A 21,501-nucleotide genomic window follows, 5' to 3' on the forward strand; every position below is an offset into this window, starting at 1 on the left:
TTTTAATAAACTTGAGTTTTGCTGATAAAGAATCTCCTCTTTGAGGGCAGAGCTTCTACTTATGACACTATAAACTTCAAGTAGGCTTTGGGAATGGTTTTGGTTTTTTTTGTGGAAATGTTCTTGCAGAAGTGTCCATGCAGTGGAACATTCAAGATAGAAAGCATACACTCTGGTTTAGACTGAAAGATGGTAAACTTTTCCTTTGGACAAAATGGCAGCAGAACTTCAGGTCCGTGGAGGTGTTTAGCACCACTTGAAGCTTACCCCACAGCATGGAGTCCCCCAGGCCCTGCCTAAATGATTTCACTGGGCTGCAGCTAACAATGTGTTCAGAGAGAGCTAACTTTCTCTTTGTCAGTGAGCCAGGCTGTGGGATAGGGAGGAGTTTCCCATAAGTAAAGGTAGTGAGAGATAAGTAGTACGCCTGTCAGTAGTCCACTTACATTTGAGCAGTAAAAACACCACTTTAGAGGGAAACTGCATTTTCTCTTTCAAAAAGGAAAGGCTTCTCCAGGAGAGAAGCCTCTGGTCTAGAACCACAGCTAGAAGAGACACAGTGGCCAACAAAGAAAGACTCACTTTGCCCTGCCACCAGACTTACCTTCTTACTCCATAGTTTCTGCTTAAGGCACGGATGTCTCATCACCAACCCCGATCTTCCCTCCCAACCCCTCTATTTATTCTCCCATCTTATCCATTTCCCTGGACATTTCCCGGTTGCACAGTTCTTTTTGCTTTTCCCCCCTACGTTGATAGTGACTTACCTGAAAATCTTCACAACTCATCATCTTTTCTTTAAGATCTTATTGTGCATGCAAATTATTTACCTTTAATTAATGGTTATAAGATTTCATTATTTGTTAACTGAGACAGCCACAAGCTATTCCAGTTATTACTATACGTTTGGGCAATTCCAACTTAGAAATACACTTTCAGTGATAATCATTGGAAAATGTCAGCTCAAAGGGCCAACTAAATAGGTGAAGCTACCAAGTCCCACCACACACATGCACACTAGCATGCCAAAGGAAAATATCTGATTTAAAATGCTAAGCACAAAGTGAAAGGTTGCTCATCAACTGTGGAGGTGGAAGGAGAAAACCTGAGGCCTTGAGCTGAATAACAATCAATCCAAGTCATGATTAGCATTTATATTACATTCTGCATTTTTCTAATCCTGTCACGTCCATTAATTAAGACTTTGCTCAAACATTATGAATCCCATCTCCAGTTGGAAAAACAAGCAGGAGGAAAGTGCTTTTTCCCCCAAGAGAGCAAATGCTGACAAAACTCATATTTCCTCACCATCCCTGTAGGGTATTCTAGAGATAGCTGTTTGAGGAGATGGGGTATTTTGGAAAGCAAGCTTGGCAAGAGCAGAATGAAAATGGGGGTGGAGGCTGGATGGAGCACATGCAGTGGCCTCACCAGCTCCGGAAAGCTGCTACTGCTTGGGTGCTCCACTCGTCTTCAAATTTGCTACACTTCCCTTCTCACCTCAACTACTAAGTGTTCTACCTTCCCAAGTATTCCTTCATGATCACAGCCTGTACCCTGAAGCACAAGAGAACCTCATCTCAGGAGACAGCTACTTCCGCACCATCACAGGCCGGTGAGTGACTCCCAATTGTGAAATCAAGGACCCTTTTGTTCCGACTGCTCTGAAACACTACAAAGCTGGCACAGCACAGCAACGGGCCTGAGTGTGAATCTTGACTCTCCCATTTGTCAGATCTATGACCTGGGGCAAGCCAATTGACCTCTTTAAGCCTCAGTTTTCTCATCTGTACCTCTCAGTGCTGTGGAAATAAGGTACTGCAAATAAATAATGGAGTACAGGGCCCATGGGCCATGGATGCTCAGTCTCCCAGCAGAAAGCAGGCCATGCTTTCAAGGCTCTGTCAGCCGCCCACACTATACGAAGCCTTCCCTGAACCTCAAACTCTAGAGTCTAAATTAATCTTGTCTTCTGTATTTGCCTCTTGAAATTTATATTCAGACTATATTACTTATATACTTTTCTGAATTCTAGGAGAATATAAACCACAGGTTAAATCGTTACACTTCAGCCTCACTGAAAGCAGTACCTCAAATACACTGACGCTTTCCTACCCCAGGACCTTCACACATGCTGTTCCATTTGCCTGGCATGCTCTCTCCTACTCATCCTTTAGGTCTCTTAAATATCACCTCCTCAAAAAGGCCTTCCGCAACCACCAGTTTGGAGTCAGCCCCCCCCATATTTATTATTTTCACTCACAGCACTTATCACAATTGTATTACATATTCACACACCTTCCTGTCCCTCATGAGACAGAAATTACTATGAGGACACTATAACTCCAGGAACCGGCACAACACGTGGCACAAAGAGAGTCCTGAATAAATATTCATTAAACTGAGGAGCACGAGGTGAGAATCAGCATCTCCAGGTTGTATTTCCTTTGGTAGGTGAGGCGTTCTGCCCTGCATGGTCCAGCCCAGATGAAACCCAGTCCAATTTTCCAACCCCCTGTGAGTCCAGTCCCCCAAGGCGCTGTGAGTTAGTGAAATACACAAGAGCTGTCCTCAAAACCTTTAGGATCGTCTCTGAAACTGCAATCAAGGTGCCATGCCCATGGCAGGTGCTCAATAATTACTTGGGAGGCAACCGCTGGGCTGTCATGGACCCCAGTGAGCGACTCTGACACGGGCCAGAGGAGCGGGGAAGGGACCACCCTCTTCCAAAACCAGAGGTGCCGAGCCTGACTGGCTCTCGACAGAGCAAGTGGTCATTCTGCCCTACAGAGCACAGCGCTGGACGCTGTGACAAGAGAGGCGCCGCGCGGGGCAGGCAAGGGATCCGGGAGCTCACTCACCCCCGGGTTACGGCTGTCCGACGGAAACGGGGAGCCCCGTTATTCGGCCTCTCAGGGTCCGAATAACGCATGCAGTGGCCCGGAGGTAGCTTGAAGCCGACTGTGTGCGTGGGGCTCCTGCGAAGTGGCCACATGTGTCTGAGGACACCGCAGGTAGACTGGCTAGGGAAAGCGGCCCCTGGCGGCGGCAGCAACAACAGCGCCTCCATGGCAACGAGGGCGGGCACGCCTGCGCAGGGCGCCTCCGGAAGTGACGTCGCCGGAAAAGGCGCGTGGGATCCAGCCATGGCTCTGGAGGCGACTGTACGGCCGCCGGAGGAAACCCTCTCACTCTGGAAACGGTAATGGGGTCGGGCGACGCGCGGCAGGCGGAGGCTGAGGCTACGCGGCACTCCGCGGACCCTCCGTATTCGTAATCTCCCGGCTATGGAGTCGGAGCGGCAGTTGCGGAAGCCGTCGGGGCGCGGCGCCCGCTTCCGGTCACGCGTGTGGTCCGGCTCTGTCCCTTCTCCGCTCCTCCGACCCCTGTCAGAGTCACCCGGGTGTAGACAGCCCAGCAGTTGACTCCCAAGTACTTTCCGCACACCTACCTTTAGCGTGGCACCTCGACTGCAGTTTCAGGGGGCCCGGGGGCTGTCGCCTTGCCTGTGTGTGCCTTGCCCTCCCCTCGAAGAGAGGAGATAATCCCCGGCAAGGACTGGCTTTGTACCCTGCGGCCACGCGGGTAGAGACGGGAGGGTCTGGGATGGCGTCCTGGCTCGACTTGGTGTTTCTGTCCTCTTAGGGAGCAAGCGCGGCTGAAGACCCGCGTCGTAGACCGTGACACGGAAGCGTGGCAGCGGGACCCCGACTTCTCGGGCCTGCAGAGGATCGGGGGCGTTGACGTGTCCTTCGTGAAAGGGAACAGCGTTCGCGCCTGTGCCTCCCTCGTCGTGCTCAGCTACCCCGAGCTCGAGGTAACCCGTTAGGGATGCTGGCCCCTCTATGGGCTCCGGCGTGGAATAGCCGCAGCTAGAAGAGGCAGGGAACAGTGCTGGGGTAGAACCCAGCTTCTTTTTTGATAGAATTTCGTTAATAGGCTGGGGAGTCTTGGAAAGGGAGGAAAAGGCAAAAACTAAGGAAATTCTGTGATTGTTAAGAATCAACTCATGATGTTTACCTCCAAGTCGGATTATCATCTTGGGTTCCTCATTCATTGACCACACTCCCAGCCAGAAATCTGTCTTCCTGGGCCTCTCCCCTGTCCCACATCCACTGGCACAGTAGCCCTCTTTTTCTGCCTCTTAAATGTTGCTGGAATCTATCCCCTTGTCCATATCTTCCTCTGCCCCTTCCCTAGCTGTGCTGCCGTCACCCCTCCTGTAAGTTCCTGGGCTGTATTTTTATGAAAATCTTGCCTTAAGTATTGCTCCTGGGCAGTCCCTTCTCTGTACTGCCAACAGAGCAATTGTCCTAAAAAGCAAATATTTTCCTAAAAAGCAACTTGTCACCACAAATCCTCTTAAAATATTTCATTGCCCTTTGCATGATCTCACAGTAAGTAAAAATTTACTCTTATTGAAGTGGCTTAAAGGCCCTTCATGTTCTATCCCTTTGCTTAACTATAGGCTTAGTTCTCATCATCACCCTGTCTCTCCCACACCCTGAAACCCACTTTGATTCCCTTAAATGTGCCATGCTGTACTTGTCTGCCTGACCTTTGCAGTAGTGTTTTCTTTCCTGGAGTATGTTTCACCTGGCTAGTCCTACTCATCTCTCAGGGCTTAGTTTTGACATTACTTCCTCCAATAAGTCCCCTCATCCCATAAGACCAGGAGTTGCCCCTCAGCACCTTGTCTGAGTTTATTAGGGCTGCTATAGCAAAATAGATGGAGTGTCTTTCAAATAACAGAAATGTACTTCTCACAGTTCTGAAGGCTGAGTTTGAGTAAGAGTGCCGGCATGATCAGGTTTTGGTGAGGGCCCTCTTCTAGGTTGCACATTGCCAACTTCTTACTTTGTCCTCACGTGATGCTCTAATCACCTTCCAAAAGGTCCCGCTTGTTAATACCATCACCTTGTGGGTTATAGTTTCAACACAGGAATTTTGGGGTGACATAAACATTTAGACCATAGAAACCCTCTACTACTTCTTTGTCACACTGGATTGGAATTGGCCTGTCTCCCCTAGCAGAGTATAAATGCCACAGTCATTTTGCCCACCAGTGGTGTTCTCAGCACCTAGCTCTGTGCCTGGCATGCAGAAGATGCTTGAATCTTTTTAAAATAGATATGTGCATAAATGAACAGCATGCTCGTGGTTCATTTAGAGTCAGCAGCTCAGGAAGCCTTGCCTAAAGGAAAGTTTGACAAGGATGCCTTTGCTGGACCTCAGCTTAAGAGTTTCCCTCTCATTTCTCTTCTGCCAGCTCCCAAAGATGACAAACCTCTTCCTGCCTCCATGGCTTTGTGCTTTACTTGGAAGGTCCTTTTCAGTCCAAATTGAACAGAAATGTGTTCAGTGCCTGCTATATGCTAACATCTGAATATTCAGTGGTCCCTGCCCCCAAGGGTTCCTCGGCCATTTTATAGGCTAGAATGGGGGTGAGAGCACAGTCTCAGAGCTAGACTGCTCATGTTTATACCCCAGTGCTGCCACTTCCCACTCCACCCCGCCTTTTTTCTAACTTGATGATAATGGTATTAATATCCAACTCTCAGAGCTGTGGTGAGGAATAAATGAAATCATGCATGGAAAGCAGTTAACACAGCATTCTCTTCTTCCAGCTTTCCCTGGCTGCAGAACTAATCACCCCTTCATCTGTGTACCAGGCCTCTTTTTAATGCAAGAGCTGCTATAGCATTTCTTACATTGTATTAAAGTTAGTTGTTTATGATTCTGTCTTTCTCACTGACTGTAGGTTCTCAAGGGTAGGGTTGTACCATATTTCTTTTGCAACCCCAGCACCAAGCAAAGTGCCTGCTACTTGGGATGTCAGTCAACATTCATTGTCCCTGGCTGTGAAAGCTTAGACTAGGAACAGCTCTTGGAAGAATCTAGTCCAACAGTTCCCCAAATGCCTGATTGTGGACCCACAGAGTCAGAATCACCTGGAAGTGTGTTTCCAACAGATTCCACAGGCAAATCCATAGAGACAGAAAGTAGATTCGTGGTTGCATAGACCTGGGGATATAATGTATGGGGAGTGGATAGGTACAAGTTTTATTTAGGGGATTAGGGAAATGTTGTAAAATTAGATTATGGTGTTAGTTGTACAACCCTCTAAATTCCAGAAACCATTGAATTATACACTTTAAGCAAGTGAATAGTTTGTAAATCATATCTCAGTAAATCTGTAAAAAATAAAATACAGATTCCAGAGCCCCACTGCACTTACTTGACGGGGTGGGTCTTCCAGAGTACAGCTTGGGAATCTGCCTTTTGAAGCAAGTTTCTTTGTGATTCAGAAGCAAAACTGAGTTGGGGAATTCCTGGTCCACCTTTCACACAGTGAAGAATCCTATCCTTAGTATCCCTCACAAATGAGGATGTTACATTAGAGTCCATTCCATAGTTGGACACTGAATGAGGACTAGTGAATTCTTCTCCACAGGGAGCTGAAACATATTTGTCTGTGACTTCTGCCAGTCAGTCTGCCTTCAGACAGCAAAACACAGAAGGAATATTTCCAACCTTCTACTTGTCAGCCTTTCTCCTGCCAGAAACAGCTATGTGCTCCTTCTTGCCTGCTATGTCCCAAGAGCCTGCAGAGATTTCCAGCTCCTTCACTCACTGATGGCCCTCTGGCAATGTCCTCCCTTAGCACAGTCCATCTTGACACCTGGCACGCAGAATTGAGCACAGTACCTCCAATATAGGTCTCACCAATTTTGTTGACCGAACAGTCACACACATCATTTTTGACAGTGCCACTTAAAACACTTGACTTTTTAGGGGACACCACATCCTTAGCTTATATTGAAACTTTCAGATCTTCTCAGAGATTACTGGCCATCCAGATCTGGCCCACACACTAATCACACAATTGATTTTTCTTTTCCCAGATTTTTAATTTGAAAATGTACAAGCATGCCAAAAAACTGAAAAAAATTCTATCGAACACCTATATGCCTTCTACTGAGACTCAGGTGTGACTGATTTTGTCATGTTGTGTGTGTGCGTGTGTTTACTGAGCAATTTGAGAGTACATTCCCAGCGCTTGTGACAGCTCACCTCTGAGTGTATCAGCAGGCCTATCTGGAGAATGACATTCTCTTACAAAGCTGCAGTGTCATTATCATACCTGTGAAAATTTATAATAGCCCCATAATATCACCTGAATCCCACTACATCTTCACTTGTCCCCATGTTTCATCCTGTTGAGCCTGTGGCTAGAATTGCCCCAAAAATGGCAGCAGGAATTCCCACACAGAGTGCTTTAAACCATCCCAAGTTGGGGCCAGTTGGGATTCCAGAAAAAGAGGCACTAAATGCCAGGGTGATCAGTCCAGGGCATTGATTAGAAGAACATACAGAGTCGGGTGCAGGAGCCCTTCAAGGTAGACAGTGAGAGAAAGGGATGTTCTGCCTATGTCTGTCCACAGCAAAGGGTCAGGGGATAGTATTTACATGAGGCTTTAAGGAGTTTGGCTCAGTGTCCTTAGGCAACAACCTAGATATCTCTGTCAGTGCCTGGGGATGTTCAAGCCTACTGGGAAAGCCTACAACTGGCAGGTCAAAGTACTCTATATGTTCAGTCAAGACACAGAAAACTGGGGACCTGGGGGGCTACACCCCACTTGTTCCCGTTATGGCTCTGTAAGTGGGCTTCATTCTGTTTTCTGATCTGTTAAATTCACTGTTGGAACATAAGTATGTTATTTGTGGGACTTGTTTGTGTTCAGTATGTTGCTTGTTTTCTTTTATTCCTTTTTTTCCCACTAAGACATATCTTGAGTTGACCGTGCCGGATCTGTTTTCCCAGGTTTACAATCAACTCTTTTCAATATATGAGGTCAGCTCTTTTATTTGGGGAAAGTTTCTTGAATTCTAGTTTTAAACGTTGGTTTTGTGTGTGAGTTCGGCTCACAGCTTTGTTCCTCCCATTCAGGAACTCCCACCTTGCATGCACTGGGCTTCCTGTGCCCACCTGCTTTCTCTGTCAGTATTTTAATCTCTCTCTTCTTTTCATTTTGTCTCCTCACTGGCTCTTATTGTAGTTGCAGTCCCCTCCCTCTCACTGGCCCCCATAAGTCCTCTGCCCAGAGTGTTGCCCAAGGCTGCTCTTCTGCCTAGGCAGTTTCTTTCCCCGCAGCAATGCACACCAACCTGTGTAATAGGCACAGGTTATGCTGGGGAGTAGAGGGTCTCTTCCTTTTGCTTTACTCTTTGGATTTTGGAGCTTGTGCAGAGAGATTTAGACGTAAGCAGCTGCCACCATCCTGTGGGATCTCGGGCCACACTTGAGTTCCACGTGTATCCCTGTAAGTCACTTTGTTGTTGCGAGGTTTAGCAATCCAGCCTCCTGGTTTCACTATGAATCCAAATTCTCTTATCTGTCATCAGATTGGACCTTCTGAACTTTGAGTCACCGGCAGATTTGATAAGTTTCCTATTCAGTCATTGATAGAAATGTTGACAGGACAAGCCCTAGCCCTCCTGATACAGAGTACCCATTTATCTTAGGTACATTTAATTATTGATTGAGCCTCAAGAGAGGAATGGAAGTTGTGACTTGGAAGCTGTCACCAAAAGATGTGGTAGATTCAGTAACAAAAACATAGGAAGGTTGAGTGGAGAATGTGTGCATAGTAAGAAACGTGTCTCCAGGTTAAGGCCAGTCTGACTCTAAAGAAAACACAAGGCTAGGAGACTCAGGCCCACGTTGTACTCTAAGCATATCTCTTTTGATGCTCTGACCAGGAGTTAACAGCCATCCTCTTTCATACTGGGTGTTAGGGCCTTTTTAGTTTTAAAGACACTTTTGCCTAAGAAAGGCAGCTGCACTTTTGACAGCTCTTGAGAGTCCCACCTCTCGTCCTGGGGGCAGCATCCTCCCCTTCTTTCTCTGTAGGATTATTTGCAACTTGAGAGTTTTTCCTTTTTAGACTGTCCTGTCCTTTGGGATCTCCATTCTCTTTCAGGTTGTCTAGCTCTGAGATTGTTCCTGTCCTGTTTCTGAGTTGTTTGAAGTCTCTCGATAAAGCCAGCATTTTCTGTCTTGCTCTTGCAACCTCTTTGAGGACATGGCCTTCCCCCAAGATCCCATCTAATGTAAATGCGATAATGCCTTTATTCACATTGCACTGTATGTAGGTGCTTCCTGTGCTGTCTTCTTTGAGCCTCCAATAACCTATGGGAGTGGACAGAGGAGGTATCATCTTTCATTTACAGAGGAGGAGGGCAAGAGGCAGGCAGGTAGGCTGGTCACCACCCTGAGCCTAACTCCTGATAGAAATCAGGTCCCAAGGGGCTCCTCTTGCAAACTGGGTCCTGGTGAGGAGGAGACTTCATACAGACCAAGTCATAGGTGGGGGAGGCTCCTCTGAAGCAACATCGAGTTGAATCCCCTCCATCGATTTGCAGAGCAAATCAGAGTCCTTTCTTTCAAAGCCATCATCTTTTTTTTCCCACCCGATATGAGAGGCAGAGAAAAGGAGCTGTGGGGGTGAGGTTGGGGGGAGGAAAAGTTGTTGACATGGAAGAGTGAAGAGCAGGGGTACAGAGAGGAGGGTGTGGGGGGCAGGCGGCCAAGGGCCACACCCACCCGCTGACCCACGTGCTTGGTGGCAGGTGGTGTATGAGGAGAGCCGCATGGTCAGCCTGACAGCGCCCTACGTGTCGGGCTTCCTGGCCTTCCGAGAGGTGCCCTTCCTGGTGGAGGCCGTGCAGCGGTTGCAGGAGATGGAACCAGGCCTCATGCCCCAGGCAGGTGCCTCGGTCCTAGGACAGGACCTTCACTTCCCCTGGGAGAGGGAAGGCCCCGTGCAGGCTACCACCATCACCCATATAGCAGGGAGGGACCTCAAGAGCTTCCTAGAGGAGGAGAGTGAGGTTTTCTAAAAGGCTAGATCCCACAAGTGGCAGTGCCCCCTTTCTCCCCCAGGGACAGCCCCAGTCTGAGACTGTGGGGCAGCTCAGCTGACCGTGACTCTCCCTGTGGCTCTGTAGGTTCTTCTTGTGGATGGAAACGGGGTGCTCCACCACCAAGGTAACCGTGCTCCCGTAAGAGAGGGCCAGGGAGAGACTGGGGAGAGGGCACCTCTGTCATGCCCTGTGCAAAACACTGTGCTAGCAGGACATGCAGTGTCCGACCCAGAAAAGGGCCCCTTGCATTCTCTTCACTCCCTACTTCTTTCCTTCCTGCCCCTACCTCTCCCACAGCACCCTATGCTGGCTCATCCTCAGGTACCACCACCCAGCTTTGACCTGACCACTGTGAGACATCACAGGACCCAAGCTCAGAGTAGCCTTCCTGCTGGCTGCCCACCCTGCATCTGCCCGTCAAGCCCTTGTTCAATACCAGACAGAAGTGCCCATGCTCCTGCCAATACTGGGAACCTTGGCCCACATAGCACCACTGAGTGGAGTGGGCTCTTTTACTCTCATATAAATGTGAGGACGGTATAGCAACGGCTCCCAGAGAGGGGCCAGGATGGGGGGACATTGGGCATTCCTGGCCACTGCCCTTGAAGCCCTTGGGTGCAGAGCCAAAGAGTAGACACGCACTGATGTAGACATTCATGCTGGAACCAGCAGGCCACTCCTGGGCTCAGGATCACAGCACTGCAATCCAGGCTGTCAGGCAGGGGTCCCAGGTTGTGGAGGCCTGAGGGTGGCTGTCCAGGGGAGAGGAGGTGCTGGAAATGAAGTAGAATGAGGTGTTATGGACCGCCAGTGATGCGGCTGACCTGACCAGGGCAGAGGCTGACCAGGAAGAAGTAGTAGCCACCCAGCTTCATACCCAGGAAGTCAGGGCACAGGGCCTTGTCCCGGGTCAGCTTGGGTCTCTGGTCTTGCCTCCCAGTCCTCTGGCTGTCCACAGACCTCTGCTTACTGAAGAAGCTCTCACTGAGATTCCTGCTGGTCACTAATCTCTGCGCCAGCTGTGTGGCTCACTGCTGCTGCCCAACCCACCCTCTTATGTTTCCAGGCTTCGGAGTGGCCTGCCACCTTGGCGTCCTTACAGATCTGCCCTGCATTGGGGTGGCCAAGAAACTTCTGCAGGTAGACGGACTGGAGAATAATGCCCTGCACAGGGAGAAGGTAAAGAGGGATCTGTGGATGGAGTCCAGCGGCCCAGTAATGGGTGCTGGGATAGTGCTGGGTATAGGGAAACTTTGGCCCAACCCCTGCCTGCTCACACCCCCTTCCTTTTTCCTGGGTCATGGTCTGGTGCCTTTCTCTGCATGTCACGCAGGGAGTGGTCATGGTGGGAAATTCCTTCCCCTCCCCACTCGTGGGTGTGCTGCCTCTCCTGACCCGGTCATCTTCGTGGCACCCCAAGTAGATTTCAGTCCTCCAGTTGTTGGGGACACAACAGGTCTCCAGGCTGTCCAAGTGGCACTTGGTGCTTTTGCCACCCCCTGCCTTTACCCAACACAGGTGCCGCAGCCTCCAGGTCCTGCCTCCATGTCCCCGCCTGTCTTTATGCCCACTCCCACCAAGGCCTGCCCACCACCCACACTCTAACTCACACTACCTTCTCCCGCATTTCCCTCTGGACCCCTAAGTCTGGCACTAGAATGTGACACCCCCCCTGGAGGGAGCCAGTGACATATCCAGCTCTCCACTGGATGGCAGAGACCACACTTCTCATTCCTTCAGGCCCGCTCTCTGGTGCCTGTTTGGAACAGTTGCTCAAAAGTAAGTTGAGTTGATGGGGACCCCAGGGCCACTCATTTTACCCACTCCAAAAAAAAAAAAAGGTTTGTTTAGTTGAAAAAGACTTGCCCAAAGCAGAAGAGAAAGTAGCAGGAAGCATGCAGCCTTAGTGCTGGTCACTGCCCACTGGGAAGCATGTGGCACCTGTATAGCTGCCAGCCTAGCGCTGTGACCCTCAGCAAGTTGCCACCCTTTCTAAGCCCCCGAAGTCAGGGTTGGACCGGGTCCCAAGGGCAGTGGCCTCAGTGCAGGGCCCAGACCCTGCCATCCAAGATCTGGCCCTTCCCTTTCCTGGCCCAGCCACTGCTTAAGTTTTCAAAATGAAGTTTGCCTCAGCCTCTGCAAGAAAAGTTTTTCTTCAAGTTGTTTTTTCCATTTTCCAGATACAACTCCTGCAGGCTGGAGGAGATACATTCCCTCTGATGGGAGGCTCTGGGACTATCCTGGGAATGGTGAGTGGCTAGGGCCCCAGTCCCACCAAGGCCCCAGGCAGGGGCCTCCTTTATGTGCACATGCACACACACATGCAGACATACATGCCCACATCAGACCCTGTTCATCTCTCCATTATTGTGTCACTCTGACTGGACCTGGGTTACAGTGTGTACATTAATTTTCTCCCCCTGCTCCGGTTGTGCTGAGGGGGGTCCACCCTGCCCCTGGGACAAGCAACAAGAAAGGCACTCTGAGGGCTGGGAGCCCCTGGCCCCTGAGAGTGCCCCGTACCCTTCAGGTTCCTTCCTGCTACCCGCCTATGCTCATCTACTGAGACTGGTTCTGACCCCAGTCCCAGTGGCCCAGCCCATCCCACAGGCCTGCCCTCAACCTCCTTGGCACAGGCCCTGAAGAGCCATGACCGCAGCGCCAAGCCCCTCTACGTCTCCGTGGGCCACAAGATGAGCCTGGAGGCAGCCGTGCGCCTGACCCGCCACTGTTGTAGGTTCCGGATCCCAGAGCCAGTGCGCCAGGTTGGTGGGCTGCAGGAAGTGGGGTGCTGGGGTGGGGGGGCAGCATGCACCCCTCTGTTCCCTGCTACCTTCTCTTCACAAGCTCCCCAACAGCCCAGCTGGGGTTGGCACAATGATGTAAGGCAGCAGATCTGGGCAGAGGACAGGTCCACAGACATCTCACAGGAGAGCCTGTTTGTCCTGTGCAGGGCCCTGCAGGCTGGAAAGTGGACCAGAGGATGCAGAACTCCCAGGAGATCATCCCGAGACCCTGCCTGCCTAGGCCGAGAGTTCCCTCTGAGCCTTCTGCACCCAAATACTAGGAGTACTTGGAGAATCAGTTATGTCAGTTCAAGTGGCAGGTTGTCTCCCTTGTCCCCAACCAGCCCCTCAGGATCTAGAGGGAGCAGCCAAGCTCAGGCCAGGAGGCCCTGTTGGGAAGGCTGTGGAGCACCAGGAATACTAATCTGGGGACTCAGGTATGGCCATACCAGGCACCCAGCACCTAAACTGATGCTCAGGGCCCAGGTAAGGGGTCAAAACTCTGATAAAGTCATAGGCTTAGCTAAGAAAGAACTCAGCCTGTGGGGTGAGGGACAGACAGCTGGGCACAGGATGCCCACAGCCAGCCTTGGTGTGTTGAGTCTTGGCCAGGTTCACAAGTCACAGGCCAGTGTCTGTTCCAGAGAAGCCCATAAAGTAAGGCTCCAGGAACAGCCATCCTTAGGAAGAGACTGACTGGAGGGACTAGAGGAGAGGTAAGGATGGCCCAGGTCGCATTTGTAAAGACCCTGGGACAGGCAGGCAGGAGTGTGATGTGCTCTAGAACCTTGGGGGAAAGTGTGGCTGCAGCCAGAACAGTGAAGTGGGTGGGAGCCAGTGAGCGTCTTGGGGTGCATCGGGTGTCAGACTTCACTCACAGTAACTTGGAGCAGCTGATGGCTGGGAGTTGATAGGGGAACACTGTCAGATTTGCCCTTGACCGGCAGCCTGTGCTGGGGCAGCTTGAGTGCTGTGGAAAACACCCCAGACCACAACTGCCTCCCAACTGCTGGCATGCAGTGTGGCCTCCAGGGGGCAGCAGCAGCCCGCACACCGCCACAGCAGCGCTCAGTCCCAGGGGTGCTGTGCCCAGAGGTGGCCTCTGAGAGCCACTACCCTGCTGGCTCCATGTCCAGGGCTTTGCGGGGCGCGCCGTGTGTGGACTCTCAAGCCTGTGAGCTGTGTCCCTGTTCCCGGGAAAGAAGCCTTTCCTTGTCCATTTCAACCCAGCCACATGGCCTTCTGAGAACCCAAGAAACTCCCCAAGCCTTCGGCCCCCAGCTCAAGGTCATGCTGGACAGACCTTCTGGGCACGGTAGAGCAGGCCTCTGTCTCTCGCACCCTCAGTTTGCCTCAGAGTGGGACAGTGTTCCCTCCCCCTCCCCCTTGCTGGAGAGGGAACAGCTGTCCTGTAAGGTATCTTGAACACCTAGAAATAGGGCAAGGATTGTGTGCCTAACACCAGTGAAGAGCCTGCCACACTCTGAGTCTTCACTCCAGAGAAAGAAAAGCCAGCAGTTGGATAGGATGTGTGACCCTATGCTGTACCCAAGAACCTGTGGTCTCACTGCTGGGCATGGGCTGAGAGTCCTGTCTGCCGGACCCAGCTCTGTTTCTGGGCCCATTTTCTTCCTGAGCCCATATGCCTCTGAACAGTTTCCCCTCCCAACTCTACTTCCAGAAGTTCCCAGAAGAGTCTGGGAGATGGGGTTAGTGTCTGCTCTCTGATGGCATGAGGCCCTAGGGACCCCCTCCCTCCCCTCCCTTCTCTATCTCTGCCCCAGCCATCTTGGGGGCCCCTTGGTCAGGCGCTGCTGCATTCCCGGTGCCAGGCCAGCTGGACTGCTCCTGGGAAGCTGGGAAATGCTGCCTCCCCCCAAGTGTGCCTACCCACCAAATATCCTGCTGCCCACCCCTGCCCATCTTCTCCCATCAGCTGAAGCAGGCGCAGTCTGGGGGATTAGCTGTTGCTGTCCTTTAGTCGTGCAACCCTGAGGCTAAGCTAAGCCCATCTGAGCTGGGATCAGGGGAGCTTCCCAAGGCCAGGCCCCCACAAAGGAGTTCCCATTCAGACCTGAGCCCTGTCTATGCCCTTCCCCACCAGGGTCTACCCTGATCCCTACCTGTGGCCCACAAGCCCTCTTTTATTCTGGTGATTCTGGAGACAGGACAGGAGTCACCACTGGTACTAGTCTGGGAAAGACAGAAATACAAGCTGTAAACCAGTGAAAGCTGAGCAGTTGCAGCTGCCACTTGGGGGGAGTAGACCCTGGACTCCCACACTCACCCATCCACCCCCAACTATTCAGGCCCTTCAGGGACTGCCCAGCTCGCATTGGAAACTTGCAAGGCTTTGACTCCGAGGTTCTTGGTATCCCCATCACCCACTCCCCAATGAGGCTGCTGCTCCCAATCTCTGGAGGGTTGAGCCTGCACAACTCTGCCCTGTGGAGGAGTTAAGGTGTTTCCACCAGGCTGTTTGGGGTGGGGAGGGCTTGTCCAAAAGCCAGCTCAGGACCCAGCACTGTGTCTATCTCCTCCAGGCTGACATCCGCTCCCGAGAGTACATCCGCAGGACCCTGGGGCTCCCTGGGACACCTGTACCCGGGCAGGAGAGGTGAGTGCCCAAGGAGGCTGGGGCAGTTGCAGTGAGGCATCATCTTGCAGATGCCTACATGGGGCTGCTTCTTGGACTCAGCTTCTCCCTGCTGCAGTATTGTGGCTCAGAGCAGACAGTGCAGGGCCAGGCCAGGTAAGGGACACAGGAGAAACCTTTAAAGGGGAAGGAGAGTGGCATGGACTCCTAGTCGAGTGAGAACGCTCCAGAAATGCCACTCTCCCCTCAAAGCCCTCAGACCATGCTCCACACCCCACCTCCCTAAAGGGCTGTCCCCGGCCTTTCTCAGTCCACGTGAGCCAAGGTATGGGCTCCACAGAAAATGCGTGGCTTTGAGGTCAGTCATGACCAGTCCTGCACAACCAGTTGAACCCCAGTCCAGGCCTGGGATTCATGCAGCTCCTCCCTGTGATGAGTTAGTCAAGTGCTGCACTTCCTTTGTCCTCATTGTCCTAAGCCAGGGCTGCTCGTAGGCCTTCCTACGCTACTTTGAGTACTGAGGGAGTAGGCAGCTGGGACCCCTGAGCTCTCCCAGAGTTGGGAACTGACCAGCTTGAGTGCCAGGTGCATCACATTCTGCCCAGCCCTGTGGCCTGGGCCATGGAAGACCCCGAGGACCAGATAAGTGGCAGCTTCCTGGGACCACCTGGGGAGCGAGGGGGATTTGGGCTCTCACTGGCGTTTGATGCTATCTCTTTCTCAGTGTCATTACCAGGAGCCAGAAGTTGCATAGGCCAAGGGCATGCCCCAAAGAAGGCTCAAGAGAGTTCACAGGTGAGGGCAGGCCTTCAGAAGACAACAGCCAAGGCTCCAGGATGGACCTGAAAGCCTCACAGCCAGAAACAGTAGGGCCAGGGCTGGCCGTCAAGTGAAGCTGGGCACCATGAAGATGCAAAGGCCACTGGTCACTGCACTCTGGCCTCAGGACAGTGACCACCCCTAAGGGGGCTGACCTCTAGGGATTTCAGGGAACCTCACCCCACAGCTGCAGGTAAAGTACCCAGTCTTCACAAAAAGACTGACTGTACCACCCTATGGGGAAGCAGCTGGCACAGCCCAGCTCCTAGTAGGGTCCGGCATTAGCTGGTGGGCTGTGGCCATGGTATCTCAGCAGAGGACAAATCTCCACAGGACTGAGTGCCACACCCTGAGAGTGTGTGAGACTGCTTTTCCAGAACCCACAGAGGGATTTGGGATTCACATGCCAGGTGGGCTGAGCTGCCAGCCTGTGCGGACACCCACAGCTTCCCCGTCCACCCATGAATACACAGGCCTCTGCTTATTCTTGTTCTTTTTTTTTTTTTTTTCCGGGATTTGTTTTTAAACCAGGTCCCCAGCCCGAGCCACTCTGAGCCGTCTCTGCCCTGGCCTTCGGGAGGTTTGAACTGGGGAGGCTGGACTTCAGCACCCACCTGCTACACGTCCTCACCCATGACCTCTGTCCTACCCACCCTCCTGCTACCCCAGGAGGAAGGGTAGAGGATCTCATCTCAACCTGGAGGGCTCAAGGGTGGGGGTAAAATGGGGCAGTCTGGGCTGGCACCAGTATCCAAGGGGGTGGGTGCCAGGCTCTGCTGCCCTGGCTGGGGACAGGACAGGAGCAGTCCTATCCCAGGAAGTCAGCGAAGGCCCCATCCCCACTTGGTTCAAGTGCCAGTTGCTCTCCTCTGTTCCTGCCAGCCTCAAAAATCGTCTCTGGCTAGGCACAGTGGCTCACGCCTGTAATCCCAGTACTTTGGGAGGCTGAGGCAGGAGGATTGCTCGAGGCCAAGAGCTTAAGACCAGCCTAGGCAATATAATGAGACCTCATCTCTACAAAGAATTAGCCAGTTGTGGTGGCACACCTGTAGTCCTAGCTACTCAGGAGTCTGAGGCAGAATGATCACCTGAGCCCAGCAGGTTGAGGTTGCAGTGAGCTGTGATCATGCTACTGCACTCCAGCCTGGACAACAAAGTGAGATTCCAACTAAAAAAAAAAGTCTTCACTGCATGAAAGCAGCCCTGGTCCTGCCTTGACTCCAGCCTGTCCTGGCTGCTTCCTCCCTTCTTGTTGTGGACTACAAGTGCCAGCTGAGGGGCAGGGAGCACAGAGGACACTTTGGCCTCTGCCTTTGGGCAGACCCCAGCCCTTGGCATGCTAGCTTGTCCCCCAGACTCCTCCCAGGCTCCCTGAGGACTGTGGAATCTTTGCCAAGGAACGTGAAGAATAGAATTCTTGCCATTCATCCAGCTGCTCCAAGAAGGGGCTATTTGTCATGATTTGACAGCTTGGGCCTAGAACCCAGGAAGTCCCAGAGTCTCTGGGCTCTGGGGAATGGCCAAGGGGACAAGTCAGAAAGGTGTCTGCTGTTTGGCGCTGGTAGGTGCCAGCTCCCCACCCACCCTGTTCCAACATGTAAAGCCCCTTTGTTAAGCTAGACTGTGGGGATGGAGACCCCAGAGGAGGCCCCTCACTTGATGGAGTAGCCTCTATTCTAGAAATTTCCATAGGAAGCAGGCCCATTCTAGGACAAGTAGATCTGCAGGGTGGAAGCCCAGAGCCTGCTAGGGACCTCTCTCCATGACAGAGCAGGTGGGGGAAGAAGGCCAGGGGCATGTTGGGGCCAGGGACTTGCTGGGCTGGTAGATGCCACCCCAGGGTAGCCTACTGGGGTGAGCAGGTTCAACATGATGCTTCCTCAAGGGTGTTCTTGGGCAGGAAGTTCAGGCCCAGGCTTCAGCTCTCCTGCCTGGGATTTTTTACCTCCTGGTCTCAGGCTTCCACTCTGCCCCATCCTGTGACTGTCACAGCTGGTGGTATACAGGGATCCCTGCCTCCCCAGCAGGACCCAGGCCTATCTGCTGCTCCTGAGAGCTAGGCTGTGACCTTAGCGCTTGGCTCCTGCCTCACCCCTGCACCCCAGTGCTCAGGACTAAGTCAGGCATCAGCAGATACTGACCTAGGCTTTCTACCCCAAGAGGAGTTGGGGTTTCTGGGCTGTGGCTACCCCCTCCCTCCAAACCACAGGAGAGCTTGGAAGGAACAGCATGAACCCCTTGGGTGGGGGTGGGTTTGGGCACGAGAGGGTGGGCGGGGGGAGTTCTTCAGGCTGCTGTCCATCCGCAGTGCGGGCCAGACCAAGGGGAAGGCATGTGGTGGTGTGGGGGCGCGTGCCCCGTGCTGTAGCTCAGGCCCTCTTCGTGCCGCAGGAGTCCAGCCAGGGCCGGGTCTCGCTCATCAGTCCCGGGCACTCTGGCCTTTCTTTGGGATCTAGCTTGCAGTAGGGATGCCACCCAGTGGACCTAGCCTCCCCCCACCGTGGCAGAGGGGTCCCTGCCTTGCCCCGCCCCACCCCAAAGAGGCAGTGACGGAGGCTGCTCACAGCCCGCCTTCCCCACCTGCCTTGGGAAGGGAGAGGCAGCAGTCAGGAGAGCATCCCCAGAGAGAGCCGGGGCGAGGGGGCAGCGCAGAGGATGGGTTGTGGGGTGGACAGGCTGCAAGGAAGCCCACACCCCATCCGCCCCATTTCGGGATCAGGCGGGGAGGTGTGCCAGGCGGAGCCCCGAAGGACCTGGCCGCATGGCGGCGGGACAGGCTCCAGTTCAACCCTGGGGACAGCCATGTGTGGGGTCCCAACCAACGAGTCTAGGCTGTTTCTGGTGGGCACTGCAGGCCCTGCTGAGGGGTCCCAGGCAGCCTCTGAAGAAGCTGAGCACCATGGCCTTTCCTTCTCAGAACCTGTTTGCTCATCAGGGATATATATACCTACTTCAGCAGGTTTGGGGGATTAAACAGAATACGTGTGAAGTCCGTTGCCTGGCAGTGGCACTGGTAAATTCACCACAAATGAAGCGTGATGGGCAGTGGGAGTCCAGCACCAGGCCAGGCCCGGGGTCCAGATGCCAGTAGTCGTTGGGAGGGCAGCCTGCTACCCAACCTCTATCCCATCTGGGATGTGAGAGAGAACAAGGCCCTTGGAAGCCTGCAGAGCTGTCTACGTGAAACCTCACCGGCAAATGCAGGCCTGGGCAGGGCTCTTCGGTGGTAATATCAGCTGTGTGTGGCTGGGCAGGGGAGCAAGGACCACAGGTCCCTCATCGCTTGCGAGTGCAGGAGTGAGGCACGGCTCAGGACCTCTCCCCATACTAGTCACCAGACCCACTGAGGCACAGGCGAATGACTGTGTTCCTCAGCAGTAGGGGCTCCCCAGGCAAGGAGCAGACGGAGCCAGTGCTGGCCATGGGCTGCCTTGCACCAGAGACAGGAATGGAGGTTGGGAGGCTCCATGGGGATCTTAGTAGGGGGTTGTGCTGGTTGCAAATGACCCCAGCAGTGCCAGATCTCTGCCTGCCTCTCTGAGGGCACTGCTGGGAAAAGGCTACCGTGGCACCCAGCTGAGGGTCCCAGGCGTACCACCTCTTTCTCCAGCCTGCCGAGTCAGTGGGCCCAGAATCCCAGGCACAACCCAAACCCAGTACCCAGGTCACCATGCCAGTGTGCCCCAGCCAGGAGAACCATCCACTCAAACTCCTTTCCCTCTCCACACTCCCTGGCATTTTCACCAGAGACAGGGCCAGAGGGTTCACAGTTGTCCCCACCATCTGCCCTCCCAAATTCCGAATCTCCCTACCTAGAGCTCTAGGACCAGGGGTCAGGAGGAATTGGAAGCACAGGGTTGAAGCTGGGCAGAGCTGGCTGGGGTCCAGCTGTTTTGCCAACTGGTACAGCCAGAGCCTCAGATGGGGCAATGCCTGCACGTGTGGCTGGGACTATCCTGTGGTCGATGTATGTAAGAGACTCCACAGGAAGCCTGGCACACAGTAGGTCCTCAAAGGCTGTTGGTTTGGAGAAGTGTGGCCCAAGAGGCCATCAGTCAGCAGCGCCGTGCTAACTCCTGTGATGAGAAGGATGAAAGCGGAGGGTCAGGCTCATCTACCAGGCTCCCACCTGGGCGAGCGACGCTCCACACCACCCTAGCCACCAGAACACAGGACCACACCTCCTGGGCCCTGGACTCCACTGTAACAGGAGGACTTCCCAGGGGGACAGGAGGCTCAGAAGAAACATCCACACATCGCCTGGCACTTGGTAGACCTTGTGCAAAAAAGCAGCAGCTTCAACCCCAAGGACCCTCTCCGTGAAGAGGAAGTGGGCGCAGAGATGGCCCTGGCCTTCTAGGGTTGGGGTGAAGTTCTGCTTCAGACCATTGGTTACTCAATGACCAGAGGTGTCAGATCATCCTCTGGCTGAGGGCATGGCTGGGACCTGCAAGGGGGCCCTACCGTTTACTCCCCTCACTCATCCCACATCACCCCCACCCTGTAGTGAGAAGCAGACCAGCGCCTGGAGGTCAGCTTGGAGACAATTTTTGTGGATAGTTTTTGTTTTGAGAGAAAATTCACTATTTCAAACATTGTAGTATCCAACTCACCAGCTTTTAGTGTATTCACAATCTTGTGCAACCACCGTTACTATTGAGTTCCAGGAACATTTTTATGACCCCCAGTCGAAACCTCTGCCCACCAGCAGTCATTCCTCATTCCCCTCTCTCCTAAACACTGGCAACCACTAATCTGCTTTCTGTCCCTGAATGTGCCTGTCCTGGGTGCCCCATGTCACTGGTGTTATACAGTGTGTGGCCTTTTGTGTCTGGCTTCTTTCACTTAGCATTGTGTTTTCAAGAGTCATCCATGTTATAGCACGTATCAGAAATTCAACCCTTTTTATGGCCCAGTAATACTCCATTGTATGGACCTACCACATTTTATTTATCCATTATGGGTTGGTAGATATTTGGGTTGTTGCCATTCAGAGACTATTATGCTTAGTGCTGTGAGCACTGATGTACAAGTTTCTGTGTGAACGTGTGTTTTCACTTCTCTTGGGTATACACTGGAGAGGAATTGCTGGCTCATATGGTAAATGTGTTTAACTTTGAGAAGCTGCCAGACTGCTTTCGACAGCAGCTGCACCATTTTCCATTCCCATCAGCAATGCGTAAGGGTTCCAGTTTCCTCACATCCTCACCAGCACTTGTTATCTGTCCTTATGGTTCTAGCCATCCTACTGGATATATTATGGGTTTGATTTTTCCCTAATAATGATGTTGAGTGCCTTCTCGTGCCTGTTGACCATTTGTATGTTCTCGGAAAAAGCATCTATTCAAATTCTTTGCCCATTATTTAATTGGG

The 21,501-nt window shown here is 52.6% G+C and overlaps 1 protein-coding gene across 3 annotated transcripts; it reads left to right on the forward strand.

Moving 5' to 3' along the window:
- Positions 1-3,127: 3,127 nt before the first annotated feature.
- On the forward strand, positions 3,128-16,602 carry ENDOV (endonuclease V). Of its 3 annotated transcripts, none has more exons than XM_008053466.2 (9): positions 3,128-3,202; positions 3,646-3,817; positions 9,634-9,768; positions 10,012-10,051; positions 10,994-11,106; positions 12,108-12,176; positions 12,564-12,692; positions 15,257-15,330; positions 16,034-16,602. In XM_008053466.2, exons 1-9 carry the CDS (start codon positions 3,147-3,149, stop codon positions 16,200-16,202), a joined length of 957 nt encoding a protein of 318 aa, XP_008051657.1. In that variant the 5' UTR covers positions 3,128-3,146; the 3' UTR covers positions 16,203-16,602. The 3 variants fall into 3 exon arrangements, with proteins under 3 accessions (XP_008051657.1, XP_021565821.1, XP_008051658.1); XM_021710146.1 differs by having other exon boundaries at positions 15,257-15,321; positions 16,046-16,602; XM_008053467.1 differs by lacking the exon at positions 9,634-9,768 and having other exon boundaries at positions 15,257-15,321; positions 16,046-16,602.
- Positions 16,603-21,501: the final 4,899 nt, after the last annotated feature.

The sequence above is a fragment of the Carlito syrichta genome, unplaced genomic scaffold (genome assembly GCF_000164805.1).
Source record: "Carlito syrichta isolate Samal-C Ts95f unplaced genomic scaffold, Tarsius_syrichta-2.0.1 Scaffold288181, whole genome shotgun sequence".
Taxonomy (NCBI): domain Eukaryota; kingdom Metazoa; phylum Chordata; class Mammalia; order Primates; family Tarsiidae; genus Carlito; species Carlito syrichta.

Coding starts and splice junctions, on each gene's coding strand:
- ENDOV (XM_008053466.2), top strand. CDS start 3,147: ATGGCTCTGGAGGCGACTGTACGGCCGCCGGAGGAAACCCTCTCACTC. Junction 3,203..3,645: donor ACCCTCTCACTCTGGAAACG/GTAATGGGGTCG, acceptor CTGTCCTCTTAG/GGAGCAAGCGCGGCTGAAGA. Junction 3,818..9,633: donor TCAGCTACCCCGAGCTCGAG/GTAACCCGTTAG, acceptor GCTTGGTGGCAG/GTGGTGTATGAGGAGAGCCG.